At 43.8% G+C, this 27,594-nt stretch overlaps 1 protein-coding gene across 4 annotated transcripts in view; it reads right to left on the bottom strand.

The window, feature by feature from the left end:
• The window catches only part of CREB5 (cAMP responsive element binding protein 5), a 343,687-nt gene that overhangs the window by 302,927 nt on the left and 13,166 nt on the right, over window positions 1-27,594 (bottom strand). For all 4 annotated transcript variants that reach the window (XM_046021501.1, XM_046021499.1, XM_046021498.1 and 1 more), the window contains exon 3: window positions 23,547-23,668. In XM_046021501.1, coding sequence (XP_045877457.1) covers window positions 23,547-23,668 — 122 coding nt within the window. The remainder of the gene's footprint in view (window positions 1-23,546; window positions 23,669-27,594) is intronic.

A 27,594-nucleotide genomic window follows, 5' to 3' on the forward strand; every position in this document is an offset into this window, starting at 1 on the left:
AACTCTGTGCTCTTACCATTATACAACCTTGCTGTTCAGTTTACTGTTCACCAAGTAAATACAGTTTTGTTTTTCCAGGGTTGGGGTACCAGGTGCTGTATTAGATCTTTACTGTTGCATAACAAGCTATCCCCAAACTTAGTTTCTTAAAACAATAGATATTTGTAACTTCACTGTTTCACTAGGTCAGGAATTCAATAGTGATGTAAGTCAGTGGTCTGGCTCAAGGTCTTTCATGAGATTACAGTCAAGACATTGGCTAAGGCTGCACTCATCTGAAGGTTTGATTGGGACTGGAGGATGTTTCCAAGGCGGGTCATTTATACAGCTGTGTTGGCAGAAAGCCCCAGTTCCTGACCACATGGATCTCTCCTTAGGACCATCTGAGTGTCCTCACAACATGGCACTGCCTTCCCCCAAACACTATAATGCCCTGCTTCACAAGGAAATACTGTAGTCTCAACTTAAACCATTAATTTTCCCCCAATAAAGTTTTTTAGGATTTATTTATTTACATAATCTCTACACCCAACGTGGGGCTCAAACTCACAATCCTGAGATGAAGAGTTGCACACTCTCCCAACTGAACCAGCCAGGCCCCTCTCCACCAATGGAGTTTTAACCTGGGTTTTTAGTTAGTGCATACACACCCCTCTTTGTTAGCCTATTTTCAGAATTCTTATGTCAAAGAGAACTTGGATAAGTCTGTCAGATGATGTTATGGGTCAAATTGTGTCCCTCCCCAAATGTATTTGTTGACATCACAGCCCCCCTCTCTTAGAAGGTGACTTCATTTGGAAAGAGTCGCTGCAGATGTATTTAGTTAAGATAGAACAGGGTAGGCCCCGAACTCAATAGGATTAGTGTCCTTATAAAAAGGGGATATTTGGACAGACACACCCATAAGGAGAACCCAGATGACAACGCAAGCAGAAACTGGGGTGATACTTCTACAGGCCAAGGAATATCCCATGAGTGGAGCAAACCACCAGAAGCTAGGAGAAAGGCATGCAGGAGATTCTTCCTCACAGCTCTCAGAAGGATCAACCCTGCCAGCACCTTGATCTTGGACTTTCAGCCTCCAGAACCATGAGACAGTAAATTTCTATTGTTCTAAGCCACCCGGTTTGTGGTACTTTATTGCAGTAGTGATAGTGAACTAATGTAGATGTAAGAGATTAAAAAAAAAAAAAAAAAAAAACAGACATCTCCAATACCAAGAGATCTCTAAAAGACCAGAGGTGTTGCTATCCTGCATCCGTGGATGGACCATGGGGCTTTCCTCAAACTATTATATTGTTCTTTTTTCCTGCCACGCATTTAAAAAAAAAAAAAAAATTGACCTTCCAAAAGAACATTCCCAAGTGAAACTGGCAAAAACTGAGTGGACAGTCAAGGTTTCCTGATCTCGCCCAAGAAAGCGGAAATTTTATTACTCTTTCATGACCACAAGGTATTTCCTAAGCTCATTAAGCACATTTTTCCTGCAGAAGAGCTTGTCTTAATAAGGCCACCGCCACCCTGTGCCTCCAGCCTCTGTCATCAGACAGGATAAAAGGCAGAAATGCGGGTGGAGATGAGAAGGGGCTCTGGAGAGTTCCCACTCTGCTTGTTTATTTTGAGACACACTTGTGCTCCGACACAACTGTGGTCAAAGCATTCAGAATCTGAGGAACATAAACAAAGTTAACATGGCCAAGGGCCAGGGTAAAGTTTTCTTCAGCATCGTACAGGGAGGGCAATTTTGCATAGCCTTTTATATGATAATCACAGCTCCTCCGTTTGTATTGAACTCTGCTGCAAGAAGGAAAAATAAATAAATAAGGCTGACTAATGGCTTGTTTCCCCAGAGGCGGCTTTTTATGGGATCATATGTTTTTTCAGCTTTTCAGTCACAGTTTCCTGCTTGGACGTTAGGAGCCCTTGACATTGGCTATGGCTTAGTGCACTCTGGACAGCCGCCCGAGCCACCCCTGAGCGGCTAGAGAGGGGTCCAGCTGGACCACAGCACCTTCCCAGGTCACAGCAATGGTGAACCTTGTCCCCTTGGATGAGCTGCACGCAGTGGCCAGTCTTTCAACACCTTCCAGGTCAAGCCTGACCCTTCTTATCCGGTGTAGTGAGGAAAACAGGGTTGGGTTGGTTGGGAGCCTGTGACAAACAGCCAGTCCGCAGGCATTCACGAAGGCTAACAGCGTATCCAAACTGCTTTTGTTCCTGTTAACCTTCACCACTGCTCCTTCCAGCGTCAGAGAGGACGCTGAAAATCTCACCATCTTGATTTTAAATCCCTGCTCTCCCACTGGGTGACTAAGAACAAGTAACTGGATTTCTGAGCTTCATTTCTTATCCATTAAGCTTGTGGACCTCATATTGGCATAACAGATAACGTTCAGAAGGCACCTGGCTGATAACAGGTTGATATTGACTGATTGATAACAAACTGATAACAATTTGATAATAGATGATCAGTAAGCAGTATTATTATCAAATTGTTATCAAGTGTTCCAAATATCCTCACCATCAAGGAGACCTGCCTGGCAGATGAGCGTATGGAACGGTAATGCAAAGTGTACCGAAGCCAAACATAGCTTGGAGCTGGGTTGAGTTAACAAACAAGCAGAAAGCCTTAGTCCTCCAGCTCCCTCTATGTGGCTCTCACTTTATTTCACTACTTTGGAGAGGGAGGAAAGTATTCTGGAATGTTTTCTGTTTTGCCCCCCACCACCACCACCCCCTGCCAGAGGGCCACGGAGCAGGGAGAGTTAGGATGGAAGAAGTAAAAGAGACAATTTTTGTTCTGTGTTTCTCCCCACGTTGGATTGGGTGGTTAAGGGAATGAAGAAGTTGATTAAAATGCACCACCCTCTTACTCTAGGGTAATTACAGCTTAATTATACTTAGAGTCGTGGTTTTATCATATTGAATTTGGGGAAAAGTCACAAGATTAGTCATGGAAAATTTTTTGATAAAATTGTGGAAACTTGGGACATCTGTGATATTTTTCCCCCTTGCCTCACTTCTTTCCTACTTTCCTGATCCACCCTTTTCTTCCTGCCAACAGGGATCCCTGTAGGGAGCCACACGGAGAAGTCTCCCTTCCCGCCCTCAGCATCTACTCCCTGGGCCTCTGGCTTCAGTGAGCCTCGCAGTCTGTTCATGCCTTCCCTGCATTCTTGGGGGGAGATCTCTTTCCAGGACGCTAGCTGATCACACAATTCAGTCACAGAAACCAGTTGCATGCGCCAGACCATAGCTTTAGGGTCACTCCCCTATGCCCATGTTGTTCACCAGGAATCTGTTGTCTTTCCACAGAACCCCCCCCACCACCCCGGCCTCCAGGTTTGTTGCCTCCCAACAACTGGATTGTTTCCTTGATTATGGGGACTTACGGCAAAGTCATTTGATGTTCTATATCCTCATTGCCTCCCTGGGGTCCCACCTTGAAGTAACAGGCCCAGAACAGCCCTAAAGTTATGGAGGCCCCTCCCAAAGAGATTCTCAGAAGGATAATCATCAGAGGATGATCAAAGAAGGGAAAGAAATACCATGTTCTTCCATGGAAAGTGAGAAACACCCTATTCTGCAATGGCAAGCCTCTTTTTTCAATCTAAAACGTCTTTAAGGTATAATAATTATAATCAGCCACTCATTTTTATAGCACATTGAAGCTTATAAACGACTTTCACATAATTTAGAAGTGAAATGCTAAACATTCTTGATGTCACAGCATCCTCAAAAACGTTCCTGCTGGTCATTTTTCTTCATCATGAAAACATTCCCCTTGATAATTACAGAACAATGAATGCAGACTCAATTATGCTCGTATTAAGAAGATCTGCTCAGGGCGCCTGGGTGGCTCAGTGGGTTAAAGCCTCTGCCTTCAGCTCAGGTCATGATCCCAGGATCCTGGGATCGAGCCCCGCATCGGGCTCTCTGCTTGGCGGGGAGCCTGCTTCCTCCTCTCTCTCTGTCTGCCTCTCTGCCTGCTTGTGATCCCTGTCTGTCAAATAAATAAATAAAATCTTAAAAAAAAAAGAAGAAGAAGAAGAAGATCTGCTCACTTGAAGACAGAAACTATGGGCCTCAAGTTTCCAGAAATCTTTAGATACATCCAAAATGTCAAAGAGAGTGTGCATGGGACAAATGTCAACATAACTCTAACTTGAACTAAATAAAGCATACTTTCCATTTATTAAATATATTCCTTTTTTAAAGGGGTGGGGCTGAGGTGGGGGGGCAGAAGTAGAGGGTGAGAGAGAGAATCTTAAGCAGACTCCACACTGAGTGCAGGGCCCAATGCGGGGCTCAATCCCACGACCATGAGATCAAGACCTGAGCTGTGATCAAGAGTCAGACACCCAGCTAACTGAGCCACCCAGGCACCCCTAAACATATTCCAGTTAAGTGCTAGACCCTTTACATATAACTATGCCTAAGCCTGCATAATAAAAAATTCAGAAGGTGGATTAAAAACAAAAGCTTAGAAAAGTAACCTGGCAAGGGTACATGACCAGTAAGTCTAGAAATCTCAGGCTCTTTCCATTACAGTCAAGCAAAGTGGGTCATGGCTTTGTGGGATGTTAACAGCTATTCCACACAAAGAAAAGAGTTCTGTGTTCAAATAATAAGTAAGAAAAATAAATAAAATAATGGGTTGAACAAAGCTTCTTTCTTATAACATTTTTTCAGGCCTTTAAAATGTCCATGTATATTGCGAGTCCCCAGGAGAAGAACAGGATTAAACAAACAGTGAACATATCTGACAATGCGAATTCTTAGAACAGTGGTTTTCACAGTGTGGTCCCCAGCCCAGCAGCATTGGCAACATTGTGGAACTTGCTACACCCAGACTTAGTGAACCAATCTAAGGTGGGGCTCCAGAATTTGTATTTTGAGCCAGGTCCAAGCTGATGCTGGTGATCCCGATGCAGTATATTTCTCGGGAGAAATTTTCCAAGGAAGTCATTTTGGTAAACACTGAAATAGAAATACTTGTGTGGCACTGACCTTTGAATACTTGGTTCCAGCCGCAAATGGAAAGACAAGAGGACAGGCTTTTACTGGGGCAGAAAGTTGGTCTTTCCTCCTTACTTAGGAAGGGATATTAGCAATTGTGCTTGTGGTGGTCCCTAACTCATTCTTGAAAACTGGAAAGCCCCGTAGGCATGCGTCACTGCAACTAACCAGATTTTCACAAAAGGGCAGGGTGTAGAGGCATATCTCAGCTCTAATTTCCCGATAAGTTGCCTTCATCTGATACAAATGGAAAAAGTCCATATTCTGCCACTATTGTAGATTTAATATTTCATAATTTTCTCATTTTTGGTAAGAGGTGCAGAGTGTGTCTAAATGGCAAGCACCTATCGTCACAGGTATAATAGAGCACAGATGATTTAGGGACCACAAGTACAGAAGAGAGGGCCTCCTAGAGTCTGTAATATTTGCAACAAAAGAGAAAACAAGAATTAATGAACTGTATGGTGCAGGGCCCATGTTCCAAGCTAGACATGCGTGTGGACTAGTATCCTGGCCTGGATCCCTAACTCCAGAAGGACCAGGACTAACGGGCAGGCAGAACCTCTTCTGTGCATACCTGGCCTTGAAACTCCCCGTATGGCCAACCCATGTGACTGCAGAGATGCTCTTCTCCCATCAGGCCAAACTTGCCTAAACCCTGAACTCAGTCATGACGGTAGATGTACCCAAAGAGAGGGTTTATTTTTTCTTTCCCAACAATGTTCTGTAGTCACCAAAACTCTGGTAGTCCTAAACACCCCAGACACGAGAAGAAAGACGTCTTTCCCAGAAGTGACTCAAATGCCGAAGAAGGCAAAATGAGATGGTACCAGCAGGAGCCGTAACTGAGGAAGAGGCGAGTGCGCTCTGAGGATGTTATGCTTTGATTTCGATTTGTCCCATAGGAATTTCTGTCATATTGCTCTGAAGAACTCATTCTTGGACGTTTTTTCTGACCTGGAAGTCGGCCTACCCAACATCTGCCAAATCATCCTAAAAATAAATAGCGGGTATCCTGCATTACCTGGGCTGTGAAAGGAAATGCTGGAGAAGCCCTGAGACTTCTGATTTATATAAGAATCACCTGTAACAACAGAAAGACTATCTCCCTCTGGGTATGGATCATAGACCCTAAACCCACCTCTGAGCTGTGACTAAAACCTTTGGAAGGCTTCAGTCTCTTGGCCCACTGCAGTGGTGTAAGGGACTTCTGAGTCACAACTGCGACCTAAAACCCAGGAAAAATTATGGGCGTAGAATATTTGCTTAATTTCCCATTCCAGCTTGGCATCAAAGTCTCAGCAGCCTCTGATCCTTTGGTGCAGGCAGAGTGAGGAGAAGAGGATAAGAATCATTGAGCACCGTTGCATATCCATTACAACAATTGATATAGGAGCTTTGCTTTATCATCACCAATAACCCACAAGTTGGGTTTTATCACCCTTTTAAAGATGGGAAGATCAAGGCTCATAATGTTATGTCACTTAACCAAGACCTACCACTGACACCTACTATTCTCCCAACCAAACACACACACACACACACACACACACACACACACACACACACACACACAGTAATGGGTTTGGAAATACCTAGTTTATCCCCATTACACCATTATGGCACAAAGATGTTTGTTACCTTGATTATAAGTGCTGGCATTTTCAGTGATATCTTTTTTTTTTTTTTTTGACAGAGAGAGACCACAAGTAGAGAGGCAGGCAGAGAGAGAGAGAGGGAAGCAGGCTCGCCGCCAAGCAGAGAGCCCGATGTGGGACTCGATCCCAGGACCCCGAGATCATGACCTGAGCCGAAGGCAGCAGCTTAACCCACTGAACCACCAGGCGCCCTTCAGTGATATCTTAATGTGTACCAATGACTGACACATATAAAACTTTGTTGAATGAATAGAAGAATTTCTCACTCAAAGCCGTCTTGCTTTCAATTCAAGATTCTCTGCACAGGATGGCTATTAACTGACAACCATGTTATCAGATACTTTGCATCCTCAGTTATCATGAAAGAATGCATTTCTTTTTTTTTTTTAAGATTTTATTTATTTATTTGACAGAGAGATCACAAGTAGGCAGAGAGGCAGGCAGAGAGAGAGGAGGAAGCAGGCTCCCCGCGGAGCAGAGAGCCCGATGCGGGGCTCGATCCCAGGACCCTGAGATCATGACCTGAGCCGAAGGCAGTGGCTTAATCCACTGAGCCACCCAGGCGCCCCGAAAGAACGCATTTCTTGAAAAGAAAGTGGATAATGGAACTCGAAGAGACACCTCTCCTTGGAGGTAGAAGGTGTTTCCATTCTCCTTGCTGCACAGAGAAACCAGGCAACATGATCATATGTGCAAGGACATCCACTCACTCCTTCCTTCACCCACTGCAACAAGTCTTCATGAAGTTCCTTCTGTGTGTACCGTGATGGTGTGGGCGTCACACAAGGGGGTAGGGAAAGCCTTGCAAGAGCACGGCTTACAGTCTAGGGGGAGACAGGAAAACACAGCAAACACCAGAGCACATGACAGGCAGTTAGAAGGCCACGAGAAGCACTTGAAAAGCAGCATGGGGATTCAGGAGAGGCCAAGGTTGCACCAGGTGAGGGGAAAACAGACAGTGCTTCACAGAGGTGGTGGCACTTGACATAGGCTTTCATGGATGGGTTAGATTTGGTCAAAGAAGAGGGGAAGGGGAAAGCCTTCCCAGTGGAGACAACTATATGGGCAAGTACACCGAGGTGGGGAGGCCACAGATAGGTTTAGGGAAGGGAGACAAAGTCCATTTTCTGGAGCAGAAAAGACACAAGAGAAAAAAATGACACAAAAGAGAAAACTGATAAATGAAGTCAGGGTCAAATCACGAAGAACGGAGCCATAGCCATTGTCGTTTCAGCCATACACACAGTCCCAAGGAGCTTCGAACCCATCAAGAAATCCAAACATTCCCTCAGACCTCAAAACCAGCAGCTCCCCCACTAGAATGCAGCTTTGGTGCCTAGCCACCTCGCACAGCACCTGGGACGTATTAAGCCCTCAGTAAAAGTTTGCTGGATTGAATTGGGAGGACATAATAGAAACATTTCCAGTGGTGGAAGTTACGGGTGAAGAGAAGGTACACAGCAATGCTGTCCTTTAAAATTCAATGTTTAAATATGAAATATTGCCCACAGCCTATAGCCCAGAAATTACTCTTTATCCTACTGTCAAAACTCCTATGACACCAGAAATAATGGCATAAGCAACACCCTGAATCTCAAGGCACGCCCTGGGAGACCATAGCACATTCTAAGTGTGCTCTTCTCAGAGGCGGTAGTTCGAGTACGTATTACTTTACTAAAATCTTATGTATGTTCCAAGTACATCTCCGTGTGACACATGTTCATTTTACTCTGGGAAAAGAGTGGTCACTTGGACCAGACATGGAAGGAAATGTCCCGACAGCAAGAGGACGTTGCTCACAAAATGCTAGAGATGAGAGGATTGTCCCATGCCTGGTTTAGAACTGGAATAATGGGTTTCGGTGAGTAGGGCATTCACGGTGGACTGTGTGCCCTTGAAGATTCAGGGCCAGCCTGCCGTCTGTAGTCCCAGAACATGGCAGAATCTGGAGCTGAGATTGGAAGTCTAAATTAGAATACTTAAAGACCAGGATATACTGGGCCCATCCCACAGTCGTTCATGTGTTTGTGAAGGTCAGGCACAGCTTGATGTTTTGCAAAGCTGCCAGTGAACAGTTTTCAAGCAGTAAATTAGCATGTTTATTAAAACGTACATGCACCATAAGGAAATAAGGATGGGAAGAGGTGATCTGAAGTATCAGGAGGCACGTGAAACTTTCCAGCAGATAGTTCTATATACAAACACTGGATCTGTAACCTCCTAGCTTTGTGGCTTTCTGACACTCTTAAGCCTTAACCTCTTATTATGGAAAATGAAGGTTAAAAACATATATCTCGCAGGATTGTTGGGATGATCAGGAAATGATATAAACGAAATTTTTACCACTGTGGGGCGCCAGGGGGTGGCGCTCAGTCGGTTGATCATTCAACTCTTGATTTCAGCTCAGGTCATGATCTCCACCCAGCCCTATATGAGGCTCACACTCAGTATGGAGTCTGCTTGTCCCACTCCCTCTGTTTCTCTCCCCCTTCAGGCTCTCTCTCTCCTTCACAAACAAACAAATAAATAAATAAAATCTTTTAAAAAAATTCTAGCATTGTGCCCAACAAACAGCAGGAACCCAATGAACGGTGGTGATTTTGACTATTACCAGTTTCTAATCACCACCTCTAATGATTTGGTGTCATATTTCTAAATCTGTATAAAATGGGATTTTCAACTTTCTCTATATCTAAACTCTGTTTTCATAGAATCTTGGAAACTATGAGTTGGAAAGAAACTTAGAAGTCACATAACCCAACCTGGGTGTAATCCTAAAGGATAAATTAACATCCTTCCCTAAAACATCTTTCTGGCACACAAGCTCTCTCTGTGCACCAAAAACCAGCCCTTATTTATATGGTCAGAAACAGGATTCTGGAGGAGTACCGTGGACATGCTTTGAAGAATGGCAAGTGGGATGCACAGATACATGACTTCTCCGTGGAAGGTAAAAGAGATCTAGTCTTTTGGTAAAAGCTCTTGCTGTTTTTTTAAAAATCTATTAAATACAGCGATTGATGCAGTAGAAGAGATTATAAATAAACAATAAATCATGCAATTATGACTGTTTGAATTTTGGCAAGATAATAAAAAGAGCAGGGGTATGCTCAGGAAATAATAGAAAAGATCTGCAAGGCACCCCTGCAATTAGCGATCAACAGAACTTGGCTCGGAGCTGGAGCCCCAATATGGCTCTCATTAAAGAGCCTTGGGACCTATTCCTGGGGCAGACCTCTTCTAGCTTGGGGAAAAGTGAGGTAACCAAAATGTCAGTGTGTGCGTGCACACACACACACACACACACGCACATGCGCACACACACCCATATTCAGATAATCTTTTCCTACGGTATTATAACCACCTGGGCTGAAATGACTACCTTATGCCAAGTGAAGACCAACCCATGGTCTTCCGAAACTCTAATTGAGATGTTTCCTGTTCTCAGCTTTTGGACTCTTTCCTTTGTAATACCATACACATACACACATGCAATGCACACACACACACACACACACACACACACACAGGCATTGTGTGAAGGGCGCCTTCACTCATTTTTCCTTCCCCCTTTCCTTTCACCTTCTTTTATTAATGGTAGCTCTTAAAGAGAGAAATGCTCCCACACAAGTGATACCACTTAAACAGATAAATAGTCCACACCAGAGAGACACAGAGAGCATGCGAGAAAACCCTGTCTTATTAGACTGGAAACAGACACACTATATTAATGCCAAAAATCAGCATATGGTTCTAATAGGCTTTCTTAAAGTGATTTATCAGCTGTGATTAAGCCCTCAACCAGCATGTCTATCTTCATAAATAAAGCGAAAGTGCACCTTGCTCTCAAATGTATCTGCAGTATCTTATTACCCAGCCCTGTGCGGCGCACTCCATTCACAACACGGCTCTGGGGAGCCAAGAATTGGTGTGCAATCACAGAGTGTGTGCTCCAGAGAGACGGCCAAGATTTAGGACTCTTATCTCAGAGATAGTCTTACTAAAAATCCATTACAATGAAGGCTTAGCCCCGCTCTCTGTGCCATGGAGCTCAGCACGGCTAAAACATGAACAGGTAATTAAAAGGCTATGCCTGATTTTGCAGTGAGCCCGGTGACACGGAATCACCAAACAGCTGTTGGGAAAGGCATCTGGCACTCGGGGCAGGTCCCCTCTGCCAGGGGGACTGTAGAAAATGAGGACCACTTTAAAGATCAGACTTGGTCTCTTTCTTCTCTTGTGTGGCAAGGAAAGGCAAATGCAAATATTAGTCGTCTCGGTTCCGACCTCATTCTCCCGCTGGCTAATATGTCAAATGGTCTCGGCGGCAGACTTGAAAGAACAAGTCTCCGCAGACACCCTGAGCAGGGGGGATGAGGGAGTAAGAGCCGTGACTTCGAAACAAGGAGGAGGAACCGGGTCAAAACACGTGAGCGCCGTAAGTCAGGAACGGATGTTTGAACGCTGCACTGAGTCAACCATTTTACGCTCACGGGGTATGGCTCTGCTGGAGTGGTATGTGCTCTTTGATAAAAAGCCAGTGAGTCCATCCCACAAAGCATCCAAGTCAAGGGTTTTAGTGGCTAAGACCCTTTCAAGCCTTTCCCCACGTGCACACAAAGCACCATTCACGGCTCGCATGGACCCGCACACACAGAACACAGCCACATCTGCCCCTCTCTCCCTCTGAGCTTCCCAAGTGCCACCGCCCGACGTGTCCATGCGCAGGGTGACTGCAGCACAAACGGGAGCTCTCAGTCCTCTTTGCCATGTGATTGAGGCAGGCCCTGCTGTAGCATTGTGAGATTGTGTCACGGGGCAAAATATAAAATCTCAGAAAAGAGAAGGGTGTTTGGACGGTCCCCCCAGCTGGACGGTAAGCAGACTGCTCTTCTGTTAAGAGGCACCGGCCCATTGTATCAAGTGCAGCCTCAGGAACCAGAGCCTGTGCCTGTAAGTCCTCCATTAGAAGAACCGCGCTAATGGGGTCAGAGCAGCTCCTCTCCCCTGCGATTCCAGCCTGCACCCCTGGCCCTGGCCAGCTGTCTGGCAATATGCACCTCTGCTTACGGGGGGGGGGGGGGGGGGAGAGGGGCGGTCTAAGGGAGGGCGCGTGTGTGTGGATCTGTACAAATCCATCACCACGAATGGTCGATTCGCTCTTAGGTTCACACTTGGTGGGCAAAGCAGTGGCCCCCTCTTCACAATTGGAGGGCCACAGGTAGCTCTACTTGGACATTAAATGTCTGTAAAAGCCACTGTTGGACCCTGTAGGCATTTCTAGCTCCTGATCAGAATGACAAGGAATTATTCCCAAAGCCTGGGTTGCCCAGGCGTATCTGGCCCCAGGACCCTTTTTTGACCACTTATTTTAATCAACATCAGAAAGAACGTTCAAGGTGAGCTGCTCTAGTGATATAAATGAGCTTTTTTTTTTTAATTCTCCAGACTTTGTGTTTGAACTATGTGTGTGTGTATAATTCCAAAGTTGTCAGAAGGCCCAGTTTAGCACCGAGAAAATGAAGTCATGCATGACTTTTAGAGAGTGATGGAACGGAGTCGGGTTTCTTGCCCCCGTCCTGAATTCATTACTTCTCCTCCACCCACGCCGGGGCTGTTAGGAATAGCACTGGAAGAGCTGGGAGGCCATTTTCAGGTGGACCAGCAGCACACGACTCCCATCCTACACACCACACTTTGGCACACCAAAAAGGGCCCACCAGAATTCTGGGCTGTCTTCCTCCCTTCTGCCTCTTGGGCACCAATCAAGTGGGGCTAGAAGGGTGCGGCTCACATGCGCTCTGCCTGGGGGGCCCCCCCCCGCCCCGTGCCAACAGATCCAGCAAAAGCCTCACGTTCGTCAGTCCTCTGGGAAAGTTCCTGTGCTCTGTGCATGATAAATCACACCAGGAGAAGCCAGGAAGGGAACAGGTTCTCCAAGAGCAGCTGCCACTCACAACGCCCAGTGCATATCACCTGCAGTCCTTCCACACGAGAGCCACACAGAACACGACTGCTTTTCTTCTCTGGGGGACCTGACTGCTTACAGAGCCCAAATCAGGCCCCCACCCAAACATGAAGCCACAGAAAAGGGCGGGGCCCGGCACCAGCTCAGGCGGGGCTCAGGCAGCAGCGGGATCAACTTCTTAAGTTTTCATGTAACAGATGGTATGCTCTGCACATCACTCAGATCCCAGGGACCGCTGTGACTACAGCCGCACTAATTCAAAATGTGGGGCTCACCCCCACTCCACGGAGAGAACTGGGGACACCCCCACAGGGCCAGACAAAGAAGGGAGAGCTTGCAGGTGGGACCATCCCTTCTTCTAGCTCCAACGTTGTCAAATGAAACAGCACACATTCGCCTTCAGGACAAAGGTCAAAATGTCTTCGATGTACACAACAGTCTGATTTTGCCAATGTGCATGCATCTTGTTAGAAAATTCGTACTCAGAGGAGATGCTGAGGGTAAGGCCTCTCGGCATTCCAGTTCACTCTAGAGCCAAATGAGACAACGGGCCTCGTCACACGGAAGAGTCACAGGTTCAAACAGGCTAAAAATAGCTAAAAATAGGATATAAAAATATCCCAGAAAGCAAAAAACAAAGTGAAGCCCTGCGATGTTCTGGAAAAGACGGCGGCTGATATCCCGTCATATTTGGGGTGTGAAGATCACCCAGCCAAATATCAAGGAGCAAGCAGGTGACGTTGTGTGTGCCTACGGAAGAGAAGCCTGACTGCCTCTACGATCCAGCCAGCTGGTGAGCCCCACCGGGTCACCACAACAGCCAGTTCCCAACAATGTAAGAACTTGGTACAAGTCATTCAAGGAAGGGGGGACCCCACTATGTCCTAAGCCTTTGGGCTTTGGTGATAGTTGGGTAAAGAACAAAGGAAATGTTCTTTTAGGGGGTTCTGAGGCTAAAATCAGTAATTGCACCACAGGCTTGAGTTGACAGCCAACATGCTGGAAATATGGACAGGAGGAATGCTCGGAATGCCACTTCCTGGCCTCAGCCTTATCAATATGGAAATAACTTAACAACACACGCATGCCGAAGCAGGGTTTCCAGAGTAAATCACTCCCATATCTGCTCCGGACCGTACTTAATGTTCACCTGGATTTATGAGACGATGGAGGCACAGACGCTTGTAACCATTATGTTATTTTCCTATTCTCTTTTTACAATGTCAGTTTTTTTTTTCTTACATTTCTGCGAGGGGCCCAGGTAGGTCATTCATAGCTACAGATGCACACGGAGTCTAACATGTGGGCCAATTTTCCAAATGTGAGTGCTGTTTTCTGCCTAAAACGGAAGCTTCATCTTTAAGTCATTTTGTTTTAATCCGGCCCTGCAAACAGCTCTGTTTTCCTTCCTGCCTTTGGGAGCATTCATGCAGGGCCTCCCAGAGGACAGTGTGAGCTTCCTTTGCAGATGCAGAGAGCCCCCCCCCCCAACCTCAGTGCCCAGGTACACACCCGCCTCCTCCAGGCCTGTATGGCGAGTGGCGAGGCCTGAATTACTCAGAGCTGGAAACAGATGCCTTCAGAGGAGGGCATCTAGTCACTGTTGTGATTCTGCTGGGCTTGACAGGTAACGAGTGATTTTTAAACTCGCTGAGAACCCAACCCAACCTGGAACAGAAAATTCACCCTGTTGAGAAAGTCTCCTGCTGGGAAAAGCTGTCCTTTTCTGGGCCCTTAAAGCTGAGCTTCATAATCGTTTTAGGGAGAGGCCTCCCAGCCAAATAATTCAATTGGGCTAATTTTCAGCTACAGGAAGGCTGCCTGATGGGAAGGCAGGGCGAACAAGTCAGCCTCATGGCCGAGTCTGGGCTGATGGTTGTGCCTGAGGACCTTTGGGGCTCTCCTGTGTTTCAGGCTATTTTTGGTGTCCTCTTTTCATCATCCCTTCAGAGTTTCCCCATCCCTGCTTTGGTCCTTTTAGATGCATTCCATGCACAAGAGGTCACAGAATCAGGACTATGTTTAACAGCTCGCAATGCACTCCTTCCTATGCCTCTGACCTCCCACACCAACCCCTCTCCCTCTTAACAACGGCAATATCTGGAGGAACTTTGGACTTAACCACAGGTCAGAAGCAAAAGAGCAGCAAGAACAATTTTGGTCAGTTTTCACGTATTTAAAGAAATGCATTCAATGTCTCAAGACTTAATGCTAGGTATTTCACTGAAGTTAGGTTAGTGGTCAAAAAGTTTCTTGGAATTCACAGCAATGACCCAGGAGGAAGTGATGATGGTCTAGACTTGAGGGGACAGAAAGGGAAAATAAAGAAAGGAGGTCCCTTTGCTTAGAAAGGTGCTGGAACCCAGTAAAGGGGGCAGAGGAGGCTGGGAAGGCAGAGCTGACTCCTGTGGTAGGGGAAACATGCCTCTGACTGACTGGGTGGCAGCTTGGCTCAGGGAAGCTCTGAGCAGTTTGGGGGCAGTTGAGAGGAGCAGAGGTGTATTAGATGGGAATGTGGGTACCAGCTGGAGATGAGAGGCTAATATTCAAGTCTGAAGACTAGATGTATAGTTGAAGGAATTGTCAGGAGGGGCTGTTAAGAAGTCAGAATTTATGAGTTTTCTGAAGAGAAGGTATAAACAGAAACCACCTAGGAGTGGATGCAGCCAGTAGACAAGGAGGCAGAGACAAAACAGGGAGGTGGGAGAGAAGCTCTTCAGCCAGCTCTCCACCGTGGGGGCCTAGCAACACTCTGTCTCTCTTGATAGTTCATCCCTCTGCACTTCAATGGGGAACACAGTACTGGTATAATCACCCATAATTAATCCCCATGAATTAAGGGGACCGAAATCAGATGATCATGAATAACACGCCCAATATGTCATACGTGGGCCTGAATATACTTTATGAATATATAAGTACTTTTTGATCATTACTGTAGCCTGTCACAACTGAACAGGAAATCCTGGTGCAAGAAAATACTATTTTATTCCATGATATTCCCAACACAAGTAGCAGTTTTCAAAATCAATGCCCAGTTCTCTCCAGTAACCTTCCTGTTCTATCTTAAACGGTGACCTTCCTATTCTGTCTTAAAGTTCCACCTATCTTCCTGTTTCCTGTTCTCAGCGTCTGAGCCTCCCAATCTCTTCCACCTTGTAGCTTCGAGTGGAAACCCGAGTACCTCATAGGAGACCCCCCATCACAGCACAGAATGAGTCCAAACCCTCTCTCGTTCTAGCTTTAGCCTCTGGAAGCCTTGTGACCGGTTCTCCAAAAGACATCAGGCAAAGACCTCTCTCTTGCCGGCACACATGCCATGCGACAACAAGTATCAATAAGACCTATGGAAAAAAAAAAACCTTAAATGCTTCATACTGAACTCAGAGCACAATAAAACCTGCTCCTCACAGGCTGAGACATTTATCTGTAATTTCTGCACTGCCATCACCCCTTTTAATTCTGATTAGAACACGGGCTAGAGGCAGAGCCATGAACTGCCAAATAATTCAGCTTTAGAGATTAGATCCTCAGCTTTAAGAGATAACGCATTTTTTCTCCTCAGTGTGAAAGTTAGGTTGTGAGGACTCATCCATTTGAGTCTAAATTATCCAAATATATAAATTCTCCAAGGGAAGAGATGACCAAACCCCTGGTACCCCTCTAGGTCAGTATTCCTCCAAACCGTGGGCCCGCCCTCATCATCCACATCAAATACACTTGATACCAGGAACTCAATCTCTGCAAGGCTGTGCATTTGCCACTTGGAGGATATCCTGAGTTTCCACAAAAAAAAAAAAAAAAAAAAATTTTTTTAATAAAGCACCTACCAATCTTTTAAAAAAGAATTATTTATTTACTATTAGAGAGAGAGAGAGAAGGTGAGCAGGGGGAGGGGCAGAGGGAAAGAGAGAATCTCAAGCAGACTCCCCTCTGAGCACAGAGCCTGACGTGGGGCTCAATCCCAGCACCCTGAGATCATGACCTTAGCCGAACCCAAGAACCAGCTGCTTAACCAACAAAAACAACCAGGCGCCTCACCCCCCCAAAAACCCTGTAAGTTTTTATTTCCCACTCCATTTTAAAATTGAGGCAGAGCCTCAGATCACATCTTGATTTGCTGACACACACGGCAACGGATGCCGACTCTAAATAACCTATGGTAACACATTAATCCTAAATTCTAGGAGCTAGAACACATGAAATAGCTTCTGGTCTTTTCCACTGGTTTAATCATTCCCCTGAGTGGGATGCAAAGACCAAGCCAACTTATCTTCCAGTATCAAAGTCCACTCAAGCTGAGGGCATAGTGTAAACCTAGAAGGAAAAATCGGAAAATCGGGGGGGGGGGGGGGGTTACATTTGGCATGTCCTGAGATGGGAGGACAAAAATAAACCTTGTAAGATAAAGGTTAGGTTTTCCAGGGGGAAGAAATAAGATTGTTATCTCTTCTAGCATTGCTAGTGGGTGTTTCCTTTCAGTCATGCTGATTAAAAACAAAACAAAACATGCCAAGATCAAAACCAGTTTGTTTCATCTCCCAGGATTTAGCAACATGATGACATTTTCAAAACCAGAATAAAACGAAGTTTTTAGGTTTCGGAGAGTCTTCTTCTCCAGACTTCTGCAAGAGGGATGGACTGTTTTACGCCAATGCTGTAGAAGCAACAGGCTAACAGAGCAGCTGTTGTGAGTTTGCTCCACTCTCTATCTTTTCTATCTTTTCTTTCCCATTCAGCGTTGCTCATGCCTTCCCCAGAGGGCAGGCGTGCCAGCTAGGGACTGATTGAGCTAGACTGTGTATGAAGGCAGAAGGCCTTCCTCTCTGTACCCTCTCTCCCCGAGTCACTGGTGGTGTCAGGTAACACGATTTCCAGGTACAGAATTTAATCAGATTGAGCAGCCTACGTTTCTGAGCTGAGGCTGACCTGGCCATGCCCTGTTCCCTGACTCCTACTGAGCTGGGATCCAAGATCTTAAGATTATAGCTTGTCCCTTGCTCCCTTGCGTTCAACAGTCAGTACTCTCTGGGAATACATTGCACTTTTCATCATTTGGGTAGGAATTCTAGAGCATGGAAATGTCCTCATTTGCTATTGCTCCATCAGCATAATGAGTCAAATTTAGGTCCTATGGGAGAATGGTAGCACTCAGCACTTCCACACCATGCTTTTCATCTTCAGGGTCCTTAACCACGTTAGGCTGTAACATTATATTTCTCTCAGCAAGACAAAGGGGTTCATTTCTAGTCCTCTTGACTGCCCTTCCTTTCTTACACAGACACACACACACACAGACACACACACGGATGCACACGCGTGCATGCACACACACACACACATACACACACACTCCCACACCACTGCCATCATATGATGAAGCTCTATTCTACTTCCTGGACACCTTCCTCTTGCTTTTTCTTTTCAAAAATCTTTTTGGTTTTGTTTCTGTTGTTTCCTCTGACGTGCGTGGAACGTGAAGTCAGCAAGCTGACTGCTGGGTACTGGGTTCCGCTGAGGATTACTACCAGCCTCGCCACACTTGATTTGATTCTTCACACCTCAGGGCCTTCTGTGTCATCTCTGGTCACTAAGGAGAATTGAATACTCTTGTCTTGGAGGTTCTGGAGGGGTCTGCCAAGCTCCATGCTCAGACCTCTTTTCAATATCATCTTCATTCATTCCGGACCCAGGTGATTCCATCAAGTCTCATATATTTAAACATCACCTACAAGCCTGTGACCCCCAAATTTATATCTCCAGATGGGTCACTTCTTCCTGATTTACAGACCACTATATCCATGTGCCCACTCAATGGATATAAGTCAAGAAACAGTCTCCATGGTTTTTCCCTCCAACCTGCGCCTCCCACAGGCAGCTCCATCCTCCTAGTTGCTTAGGCCAAACACTGGGTCCACTCCTGATTTCATCCTTTCTATCACTCCCCAGATCTAATTCATCAGAAAATCCTGCTGCCTTTATCTTCAGAAAAGACCCAGAATGCAACCAACCACCCCCTCCTCCATGTCCACCTTGGACCAATCTGCCATCATCTTCAATCGAGATTCTTCCATCAGCCTCCGGAACTGGTCTCTCTCTCTCTCTGCTACTGTCCCCCAACAAGTGACTTTCAACTCAGCAGCTGAAGTGAACTTTCTAATATATAAGTCAGATTCTATCCCTCCTCTGCTTGAAACTGTTTATGGTTCCCCATCTCACTTCCGGACTCTGCCCTCCCGTGCCCACTCTTCCACATTATTACATACCCCCTCTTTGTGATTCCTCGGACCCACAGAGCATCCTCTAGCTTTAGGACTTTGCATTTTTTACTCTCTGCACTTAGAACACTCTTCTTCCCGACACACACCTGCTCTGACGCAGAGCTCTGCTCTCCTGCTTCTGGCCTCTGCTGCCTGTCCACTTACCGCCAGCGCCCTCCCTGGGCATCCCCAGCATTGCCTCTGCCCCTTCCCTGCTAGAACACGCATCACCTTCTGACATGTTATTCATCTTATGGTTTTTGCTTGCTTATTGTTTGTCTTGCGCACGAGACGTAACCTACCTGAAGGCAAGGTTTTGTTTTTAACGAGCTTTAGTCCACAATGTATTCTTCAATGGCTCGGACAGTGCCTGGCATGTGATGAGCACTCAGAAATATTTACTGAATGAATAAATGATGACCACAAGTTTCTCACCTATTTCAGGACGTGGACTAGCCTGACTTCTAAGCCATAGGCAAACTGAGATTTGTGATACTTGTCAGTGATGGATGCTTTTCCAAGGGAAAAAAACATCTCTTTTTTTTTTTCTTTTCAGTGTAACAGTATTCATTGTTTTTGCACCACACCCAGTGTTCCATGCAATATGTGCCCTACTTAATACCCACCACCTGGCTCCCCCAACCTCCCACCCCCCGCCCCTTCAAAAAAAATCTCTATTAAAGAGTTTTAAAACCATGAGCTTATTATACTTCTGTGGAAGATTGAGGTAACTGCGGAATATGTTGCCTTCTATATGTAATATAAATACAGATATCAAAGCTTTTTCCATTGTCATGACCAGCATCTAGCTGTCCTCATTCTATACATACACTGGGATATACTGAATAAAGAGCTTGTATTCCCACTTTTCAAGCAGGGGATGAATAAATGAAGCAGGAGCTGGGGGTGTCAGGATTAGAGATCATCCACAGAACAGAATTTTCCCCAATGGACAGCCAAGAGAGCTAAGTGAGGATCAATTCTCTCTTTGCTCCTGAATAGAATTTTCTAGACCAAGCTGCAGCTAGAAAGTTAAAGGTGGAGGGAAGGACTAGCACAATTTTTCCACAATTTTTTAATAAAATAATTAGACTCAGAGGAAAAGAAATTAGAAGAAAGTTGGAGATGTAGAATTAAAAATAATTATCTGAATGCAGAGCAAAAGGAAGGAAGGAGACAGCATTCAATAATATTAAGGCATGCACTGAGTAGAGAGCTTTTATTCCTACTTTTCAAGTAGAGGATGACTAAATGAAGCAGGAGCAGGGGGTGGCAGTGTGCCACGATGTTGGTAGTTAGAGAAATGTGGTCAGAAGTTTAGATAAAAGTATGATGGTAGATTGGGGAGTATCTCCCACCTTTCCTTTACCCATTTGTGGCTTCCAAAGAAATGCTAGGCAGAAGCCACCAACACAGACGTTTTGACTGCTGGATAAGTCATTGTGCATTAGGTCTCAAGAAGTTACAGCCACCAAAGTCTGATTTGGCTGCTGGTTTAAAAGATGCAAGGGAAGAAGATACCTCAACAGCCTCAATGCTGTCCACTTCTCAGTGTGTGCAAGTAAAGTTGGGTTTTGAGAAGGTGATCTCTTGAGACACCTAACCCAAAAACCACGGGGAAGCTGCTATAGAATTCCCCATCTGAATACCCGTCACAAAACCAGCATATGGTTAAAAGCAACATTCAGGCTAAAATTAACAACACAAGAAACAACGTGTTGGCGAGGATGTGGAGAAAGGGGAACCTTCTTGCACTGTTGATGGGAATGCAAACTGGTGTAGCCACTCTGGAGAAAAATATGGCAGTTCCTAAAACTTAAAAATAGAACTACCCTTCGATCCAGCAATTGTGCTATGGGATATTTACCCAAAGGATACAAAAATGCAGATTCAAAGGGGTACATGCTCCTTGATGTTTATGGCAGCATTATCAACAACAGCCAAACTATGGAGAGAGCCCAAATGTCTATCGACTAATGAATGAATAAAGATGATGTGATGTGTGTGTGTGTGTGTGTGTTACTCAGCCATCAAAAAGAATGAAATCTTGCCATTTGCAATGACATGGATAGAGCTAGAGTATATTATGCTAAGTGAAATAAATCATAGAAAGACAAATACCATATGATCTTTTATATGTGGAATTTTAGAAAGAAAAGAGATGAACTTATGGAAAGGGGGAAAAGAAGAAAGGGAGAGAGGAAAACAAACTGTAAGAGACTCTTAAGGATGAAGAACAAACTGAGGGTTGATGGAGGGAGGTGGTGGGGGATGAGCCAGGTGGGTGATGGGTATTAAGAAGGGCACTTGTAATGAGCACTGGGTATTGCATGTAAATTATAAATCACTGAATTATACTTCATAAACCAATGTTGCCCTGTGTGTTAACTAAAATTTAAATTAAAAAATAAAAGCAACTTTCAAAAGACACTTTTTAAAGAATATTTTTAATACGTATTTAAAATATGTATTTCTACAACTGTAATTGTCTTTTTTCTCTATGTAGCTTGCCTGATTATTTTAATTTATAAAGTTTATTTATACTCTTTCTCAACCCACAAGGACTCAAAAGCAATTCAGAAAAAAAATGTATAGCATAAAAATGTTTTTTAAATTTAAAAAATCAGGACCAGAGGAAATATAAACTAGAACTGAAAGTCTAGTCTGAAGGGAAGTAAAATATGTTCATCACAGTGTTCTAAAAAGTTCTCAAAGTTAAGCAGTAAACTCGGCTTTCTGTTAACTGAGCATTCAAAGTGAAAAGAGAAACAGAACCAGTTACATGAGTCTCATGTCCACACAGAGAAAATATTTCAGTTCCTTAGGGGAAGTAAACGATTTCCTGGAATTCAGATCTGCAAGAATTTCCTCCCATGGGGCTTCATATAGGAGATCATGAGTACTACGTAAAGGAGAACTCTAAAACCACGCCCCTACCGTGGGCTTCCTAAAGCTGTCCTTGGTAAATGTAGGAAAATCAAGGACACACACTTTGGTTAAAACCATTCTCTCAGAAATGAAGACAGTATAAACCAGTAGGAACAAGCATATACCTTCCCTGCAGTTCAGTTTAATCTAAGAAGCCAACCTTGACTATCTTGAGAGAATGAATGTACTTAATCCCTCAGTTTTTTTTTCATACACCACATCTACCAGAACTAAATGTAGAACTCAAACAGAAAATTTACTAGACGTTTTGGTTCTTCTTTGTCTTTGTAATTTTCATTTTTAAAAATACGTTTCTACTGCAGTGAAATACAGAATGTATGCCTTCTTTTTTTTAAGATTATTTATTTATTTATTTGACAGACAAGAGATAACAAGTAGGCAGAGAGTCAGACAGAAAGAGAGGAAGGGAAGCCCACTCCCTGCTGAGCAGAGCCTGATGTGGGGCTTGATCCCAGGACCCTGGGGTCACGGCCTGAGCTGAAGGTAGAGGCTTTAACCCACTGAGCCACCCAGGCGCCCCTCCTTTTTTTTTTTTTTTTTTTTTAAGTTAAAGTTTTAAGTGCTCAGAACAGTGCCTGGCAAGTAAGTGCTAAAAAAAGTATTCATTTAAAAAGGGCAGGGGGAGCCTTTCATGTCACTTGAGGAGTGGGGGAAGTGGCTGTATAAATTATATCTCTCTGTATCCTCCACCAATTATCATGATTTTTCAGAAATCAGCCCAGACTCCGGGCAAGCCCTTGACTGTTTTAATGTGGGAATGTGACATGAAAAATCTGGTGGAGGGGGATTATTATAATTTCACATAGAGGAGAATTCGAAGGTTTTGAAATATCAGAGCCTTTTAAAATATCTTCTCCGGATGGAACAGCTGGACCTTCAGAGTCCATTACAACCTAACCAGCCCTTCCTTTCAACCCACTTCCGCATTTTAAGTCTCTGTTCATGGAATGTGTCTAATTTGTTCTTTGGTACATTGTGGGCATTCAATAATGCTCTACGGTAACAATGGAAAAAATGCTAACGAGCTTCATTATCACATTTACTTGTGACCCCGTTTCCTTTCCTTAATCTTGCAAAGTGATTTTAAAATGCAAGCACAACATTAAAAGAAATTGAATATATTCTGGAGGCATGCATAAAGTGGGTTTTCTACATTTGTAAGAACAAATAATCCACATATATTTAAACCATTTGTCTCAATAATAACAGACGTTCAATAATATGACTGGGACGTAACTGAAACTGGTGGAGGTCTACCGGAAAGATATGGAAATCGGACAGTGAGAACCTGGGACAAAAATCAGACGAAACCTCGTCTCTTACTGCTACAATTATTTTTTGCCTCTTGTCTTCTGTGTGTAACACCCATGTAAGGCTTCCTATGAAATATTTAACAAAGTAAAACAACTAGTTTTGAATACAGAGTCTGTGTGCTTATCCACCTCAAGATCAAGAATTAGGTATTTTTTTTTTTTTTTGCTTGAATTTCCTATTTCAGATGTCTGTTTCTCCCATGATGGAGAATCAGGGATTCATCTTTAAAAAAAGAAATAGACAAATACATGCAAATGGATAAAATACTGTTTTAGGGCGACATTCGCACCGATCTGCAGTGCCGTCTGTTTCCACACAGAAGATTCTCAAGGGGGTTAGGGGAAGCACCTGCCAAGGTGTCCATTCAAGCCAACTTACCCGCTTGCTGCTCTCCTCCTCCTGAGCCTTCCTGAACTCATGTTCTAGGGAGCAGTCCAGCTCATTGAAGAGCCCCACTTCCTCGCAGTTCTTCAGGAATCTCGTTGGAGTCGGAGTCTGATCTGAAAACAGAGATCGAGTGATCATACGTGGGTTCTTTTCCTCAAAAGCCAGGAGCAAGCATGAGCTCAATTGACAAATCCCCTCCCCTGACCTTAATTAAGATGCCAACCATCATCCTTAATCTTCCACCCTTTTAAATAAGATGACAATATGGAAGAAAATAAAACCACAAATCTCATAGGAGGAATACAACGTGTAGCAAGCTGCATATGTGAGGGTTTTCCAAACTGCCAGACAACCGCCAGAGAGCCCACCATCAACTTTCTGGGGTTCCTATCACTTGAATACACGTCGCAATGTGTGGAATAACTTTTTTTTCCAAAAATGGAAAAAAAACATGATTTAGCAAAAATCAGGCCAAAAAAATCTGCTGGGCCAATGTTAAGCTTGATTTCAGGGGGCTGGGAGTTAAAAAAAAAAAAAGGTTTTGTAAATGTTTATATCAAAACAAAAAGAAACAAACAAGCACATTAATTCCTTTCTCTTAATGGAAAAGGAAAATACAGCAATTCTCTCTCTCATTTTGAAAGTCACAGAGGATGATGAAAGTTTCCAAGTCAAACACATTCAGCTTTCATCCATTAAAAATATAATTATTAATTTTATTTTCCTTTGCTATAGCCAAAGGAATGTTCTGAGAAAACTCTTTAAAAGGAATAGAATTTCTTTCATATTCTTGACTGTCTAGCCAACCTAATACTTAGGAAAATGGAGGATCTGAAGCTGCTATTGGTGGCTTAATATTTTTTTAATTTTTTATTTTTTATAAACATATAATGTATTATTAGCCCCAGGGGGGTGAATTAATATTTATGTGGCCTTTGCCACATAAATATTGCAATTTACACAACGGTTTCACACACGTTCTCTATAATCTAGATCTCACAAGACACTGTCAGGTAAATGAAGTAGAATTACACCTTTTAATCACTAAAGACGGTTCTCTCTCCTGAATAACACTGTATGCTGTCCTTGTCTCAGAAACAGCAGATGGCCATGCCAATCATTTTGCAAATGAGGAAAATGGAAGTCCTGTGTGATTCAGGGTCTCATTCAAGGTCTCCCAGGTAGATGTGATGACACCAGGATTATAACCAAAGCCCTGGTACCATTTCCAATACGCACATGTATTATTCCCACCTAAGGCAACAGCACACACACTGTGAGACTGATGATGGCACTTGTCCACCTTGAGCCATACTCAGTCCCCAAATCTCTTTCTTCATAGCTCTTGAACACGTCACTTCTAGGCAACTGAAGAGTGTCCTTTAGTTGAAACGAATGTGCCATTTCTGCATGCTCTTTATACATTCCCATATGCGAGGAACTAGAATCGTATTTACTTTCCTAATTCATACAGAGAGCAGTTAATCCCAGTAAATTATCCATTGAGATTCAAAGAAATTGCTTAATATTCATGAAGCTCAAAATAGCTTGATAGCTCATACAGTCAGCCCTTCTAAGTAAGGTCTTCTGATTCCCTATGGCTTTTCTACCTGTTAAGCACCCAGCTGGTCGACTTGAATTTCAAAGCAGCAAAAATCCCCTTCTGCATTCTTTCCCATTCTTAGCCCGAACTCCAAGATACTGAGCTCTCTTACTCAATATACAGAGAGCCTACCACAGATGGTCATAAATCAGACATTACAGATAAAAGCCATGCAAAAGCTGGGTTTGATTGAAAAGGGTTTTTTAGCACATTAATTTATTAAGACTCACACATATATACCTATGCTCCAATATACATATAACACATATATGTATTTATACACATGCGTATATATAGTGTGTTATGTACTTATAAAAGATAAAATTAGCATTTACAAGCATTTTGCAGTTTACAAATATTTTCACCCAGCCTGTCTAGAGTCTAGATCTCACAAAATCTGACGAGGTAAGTAGGCACGTATTATTTTAGAAATGGAGAGAAGGTCACAATTCGAAAACGTTTTATCACTGTTAAGTCCTCTTTCACCTTCAGACATAACCCCTTCTCAATCTAAATCCTGTGCTTTGCCCAGACTCTCCTCTGGGTCTGAAGGAAAAGACAATGCTGACAACCCAGAAATCTAGACTTGAAAACTATGTGATTTGGGGAAAATTACCTACTTTCTCTGGACCTCATATTCCTCATCTTTCAAATAAAATTCTAAAGGTACATGGTTCTATGAATACTAAAATCACCACTGTGATGGGTTCTCTTCAAAAATCACTGTATGTAGGTCAAGGGGAGGGGCATGGGGGGGCTAGGTGAGACTGCTGGTGGGTATTAAGGAGAGCACGTATTGCATTGAGCACTGGGTGTGATGCACAAACAACAAATCTTGGAACACTGAAAAAATAATATTAAATTTTTTTTAAAAATCACTGTAGGTCAAAGAAACATGACCGCTTAAAGGAAGCTTAATGGGAACATCTGGAACAGCTGGTTAGACATTAGAAATTGGGCCAGAGATAAAGCCCAGATGGACAGATAAAGAAGTTTCCTGAACAGCATGTGTAAACAGACAAGACCTGAGAGTGGAAATAAAGGGATGTGTGTGCATTTGTGTGTGTATGTGTGTACATGTGTGTGTGTGTACATATTCTTCCATTGACTGGGTGCTTATTCCATGTCAGGCATAATGCCAAGTGCTGTGTATGATCCATCATCTCATTAATTTTCATACCAACCACATTTGGTAAGAAATCTTTTTACCCCCTTTACTTAGGAGGAAACTAAAATTCTCCCCAGGCCCCATTTAGAAACTGAGTCACATAACTGTATCAGTAATTGACAATCCTGACCCTCCCTGGCTCTTTTAAAATATCTTGGAATCATTTGTATCCCCCCTATAATAGAAGTATGTTACAATCCTACAGACGTTCTACTATCTCACAGGTCACTTTATGAGTAAAAAACCTGAGAAAACAACCCAGGACAGAACTGCCATATTAGACCATTGGTCATCAGTAGGGATTTAGTTTGCCGGGTTTTAATTTTTCTTCTGTTCCTCTGTATTTCTCTATTGAAGATTTACAGGTTGAGGGCCATGATTCCAGGTAGAGAGCACAGTCATCCTAGTGGGGTCCATAGGATTCCTGAACTCTGAGATGAGTTCATGAGATGGCCATCAGATTGAATTCAGACGCATTTGGAGGCCAAGCCCCAGGGAAGTTGAGAAATGTCTTCTGTCTTCTCTCAGCAAAATTATCCCTGAAGCAACAGGAGCCATAGGCCCTAAAGAGAGTTGGTTCCCTCCTATCCCTAGAGCAGAAGACCCAGATGGAGGCCACAGCGTTGTTACTAAATACAACTTTCTTTGCTGTATGATATAACAAGGGGAAAGCAAAACATATCTATATCCACATTTGGAAGAGATAAGGCACACTGTTCTTAATTTTTAATTTATTTTCTTCTTGTGAATGAGCTATTCTTTCCAGTTACAACAGGAACCAGAAAATGAAGCTTAACTTTTATTTTAACATTTATAGAATTAATACAAGGTCTCTAGCTGTCTTTGATCCCACATGGTACCAGTTCCAAGTAAGCCAGGAAATGAGCCAATCTTCAAAAAGGGGACAGTTAAATCTATCAGCAGCTTAAATAAAAAAGAGTCAGTTTCTCAGCCACACGGATGCTTTGTCAAATAAATATTCCAGCTGAAATTAGACCTGAAGTAGGTGAGTAATATCCATGGCCATAAATTAAAATTCTGATAAACCTCACCTTCTTTAGAACCAAGGGCAAGCACCAGCCACGGCCACAGCCATTTCTGTATGGTGAGTAACAGGGGCTGGTGCTCCGCTGTTGGATAATGTCTAAGTTGTGTTCAGTAGTAACAGGCCCCATCCAAGGACTTACAGGAACTGGCTGCAATGGGAACTCAGAGCCCAGATGCTCGTTGGAGGACTTCTGCTCACCTTTCTGTCAGTATTTCCACTT

Source organism: Meles meles, chromosome 10 (assembly GCF_922984935.1).
Source record: "Meles meles chromosome 10, mMelMel3.1 paternal haplotype, whole genome shotgun sequence".
Classification (NCBI taxonomy): domain Eukaryota; kingdom Metazoa; phylum Chordata; class Mammalia; order Carnivora; family Mustelidae; genus Meles; species Meles meles.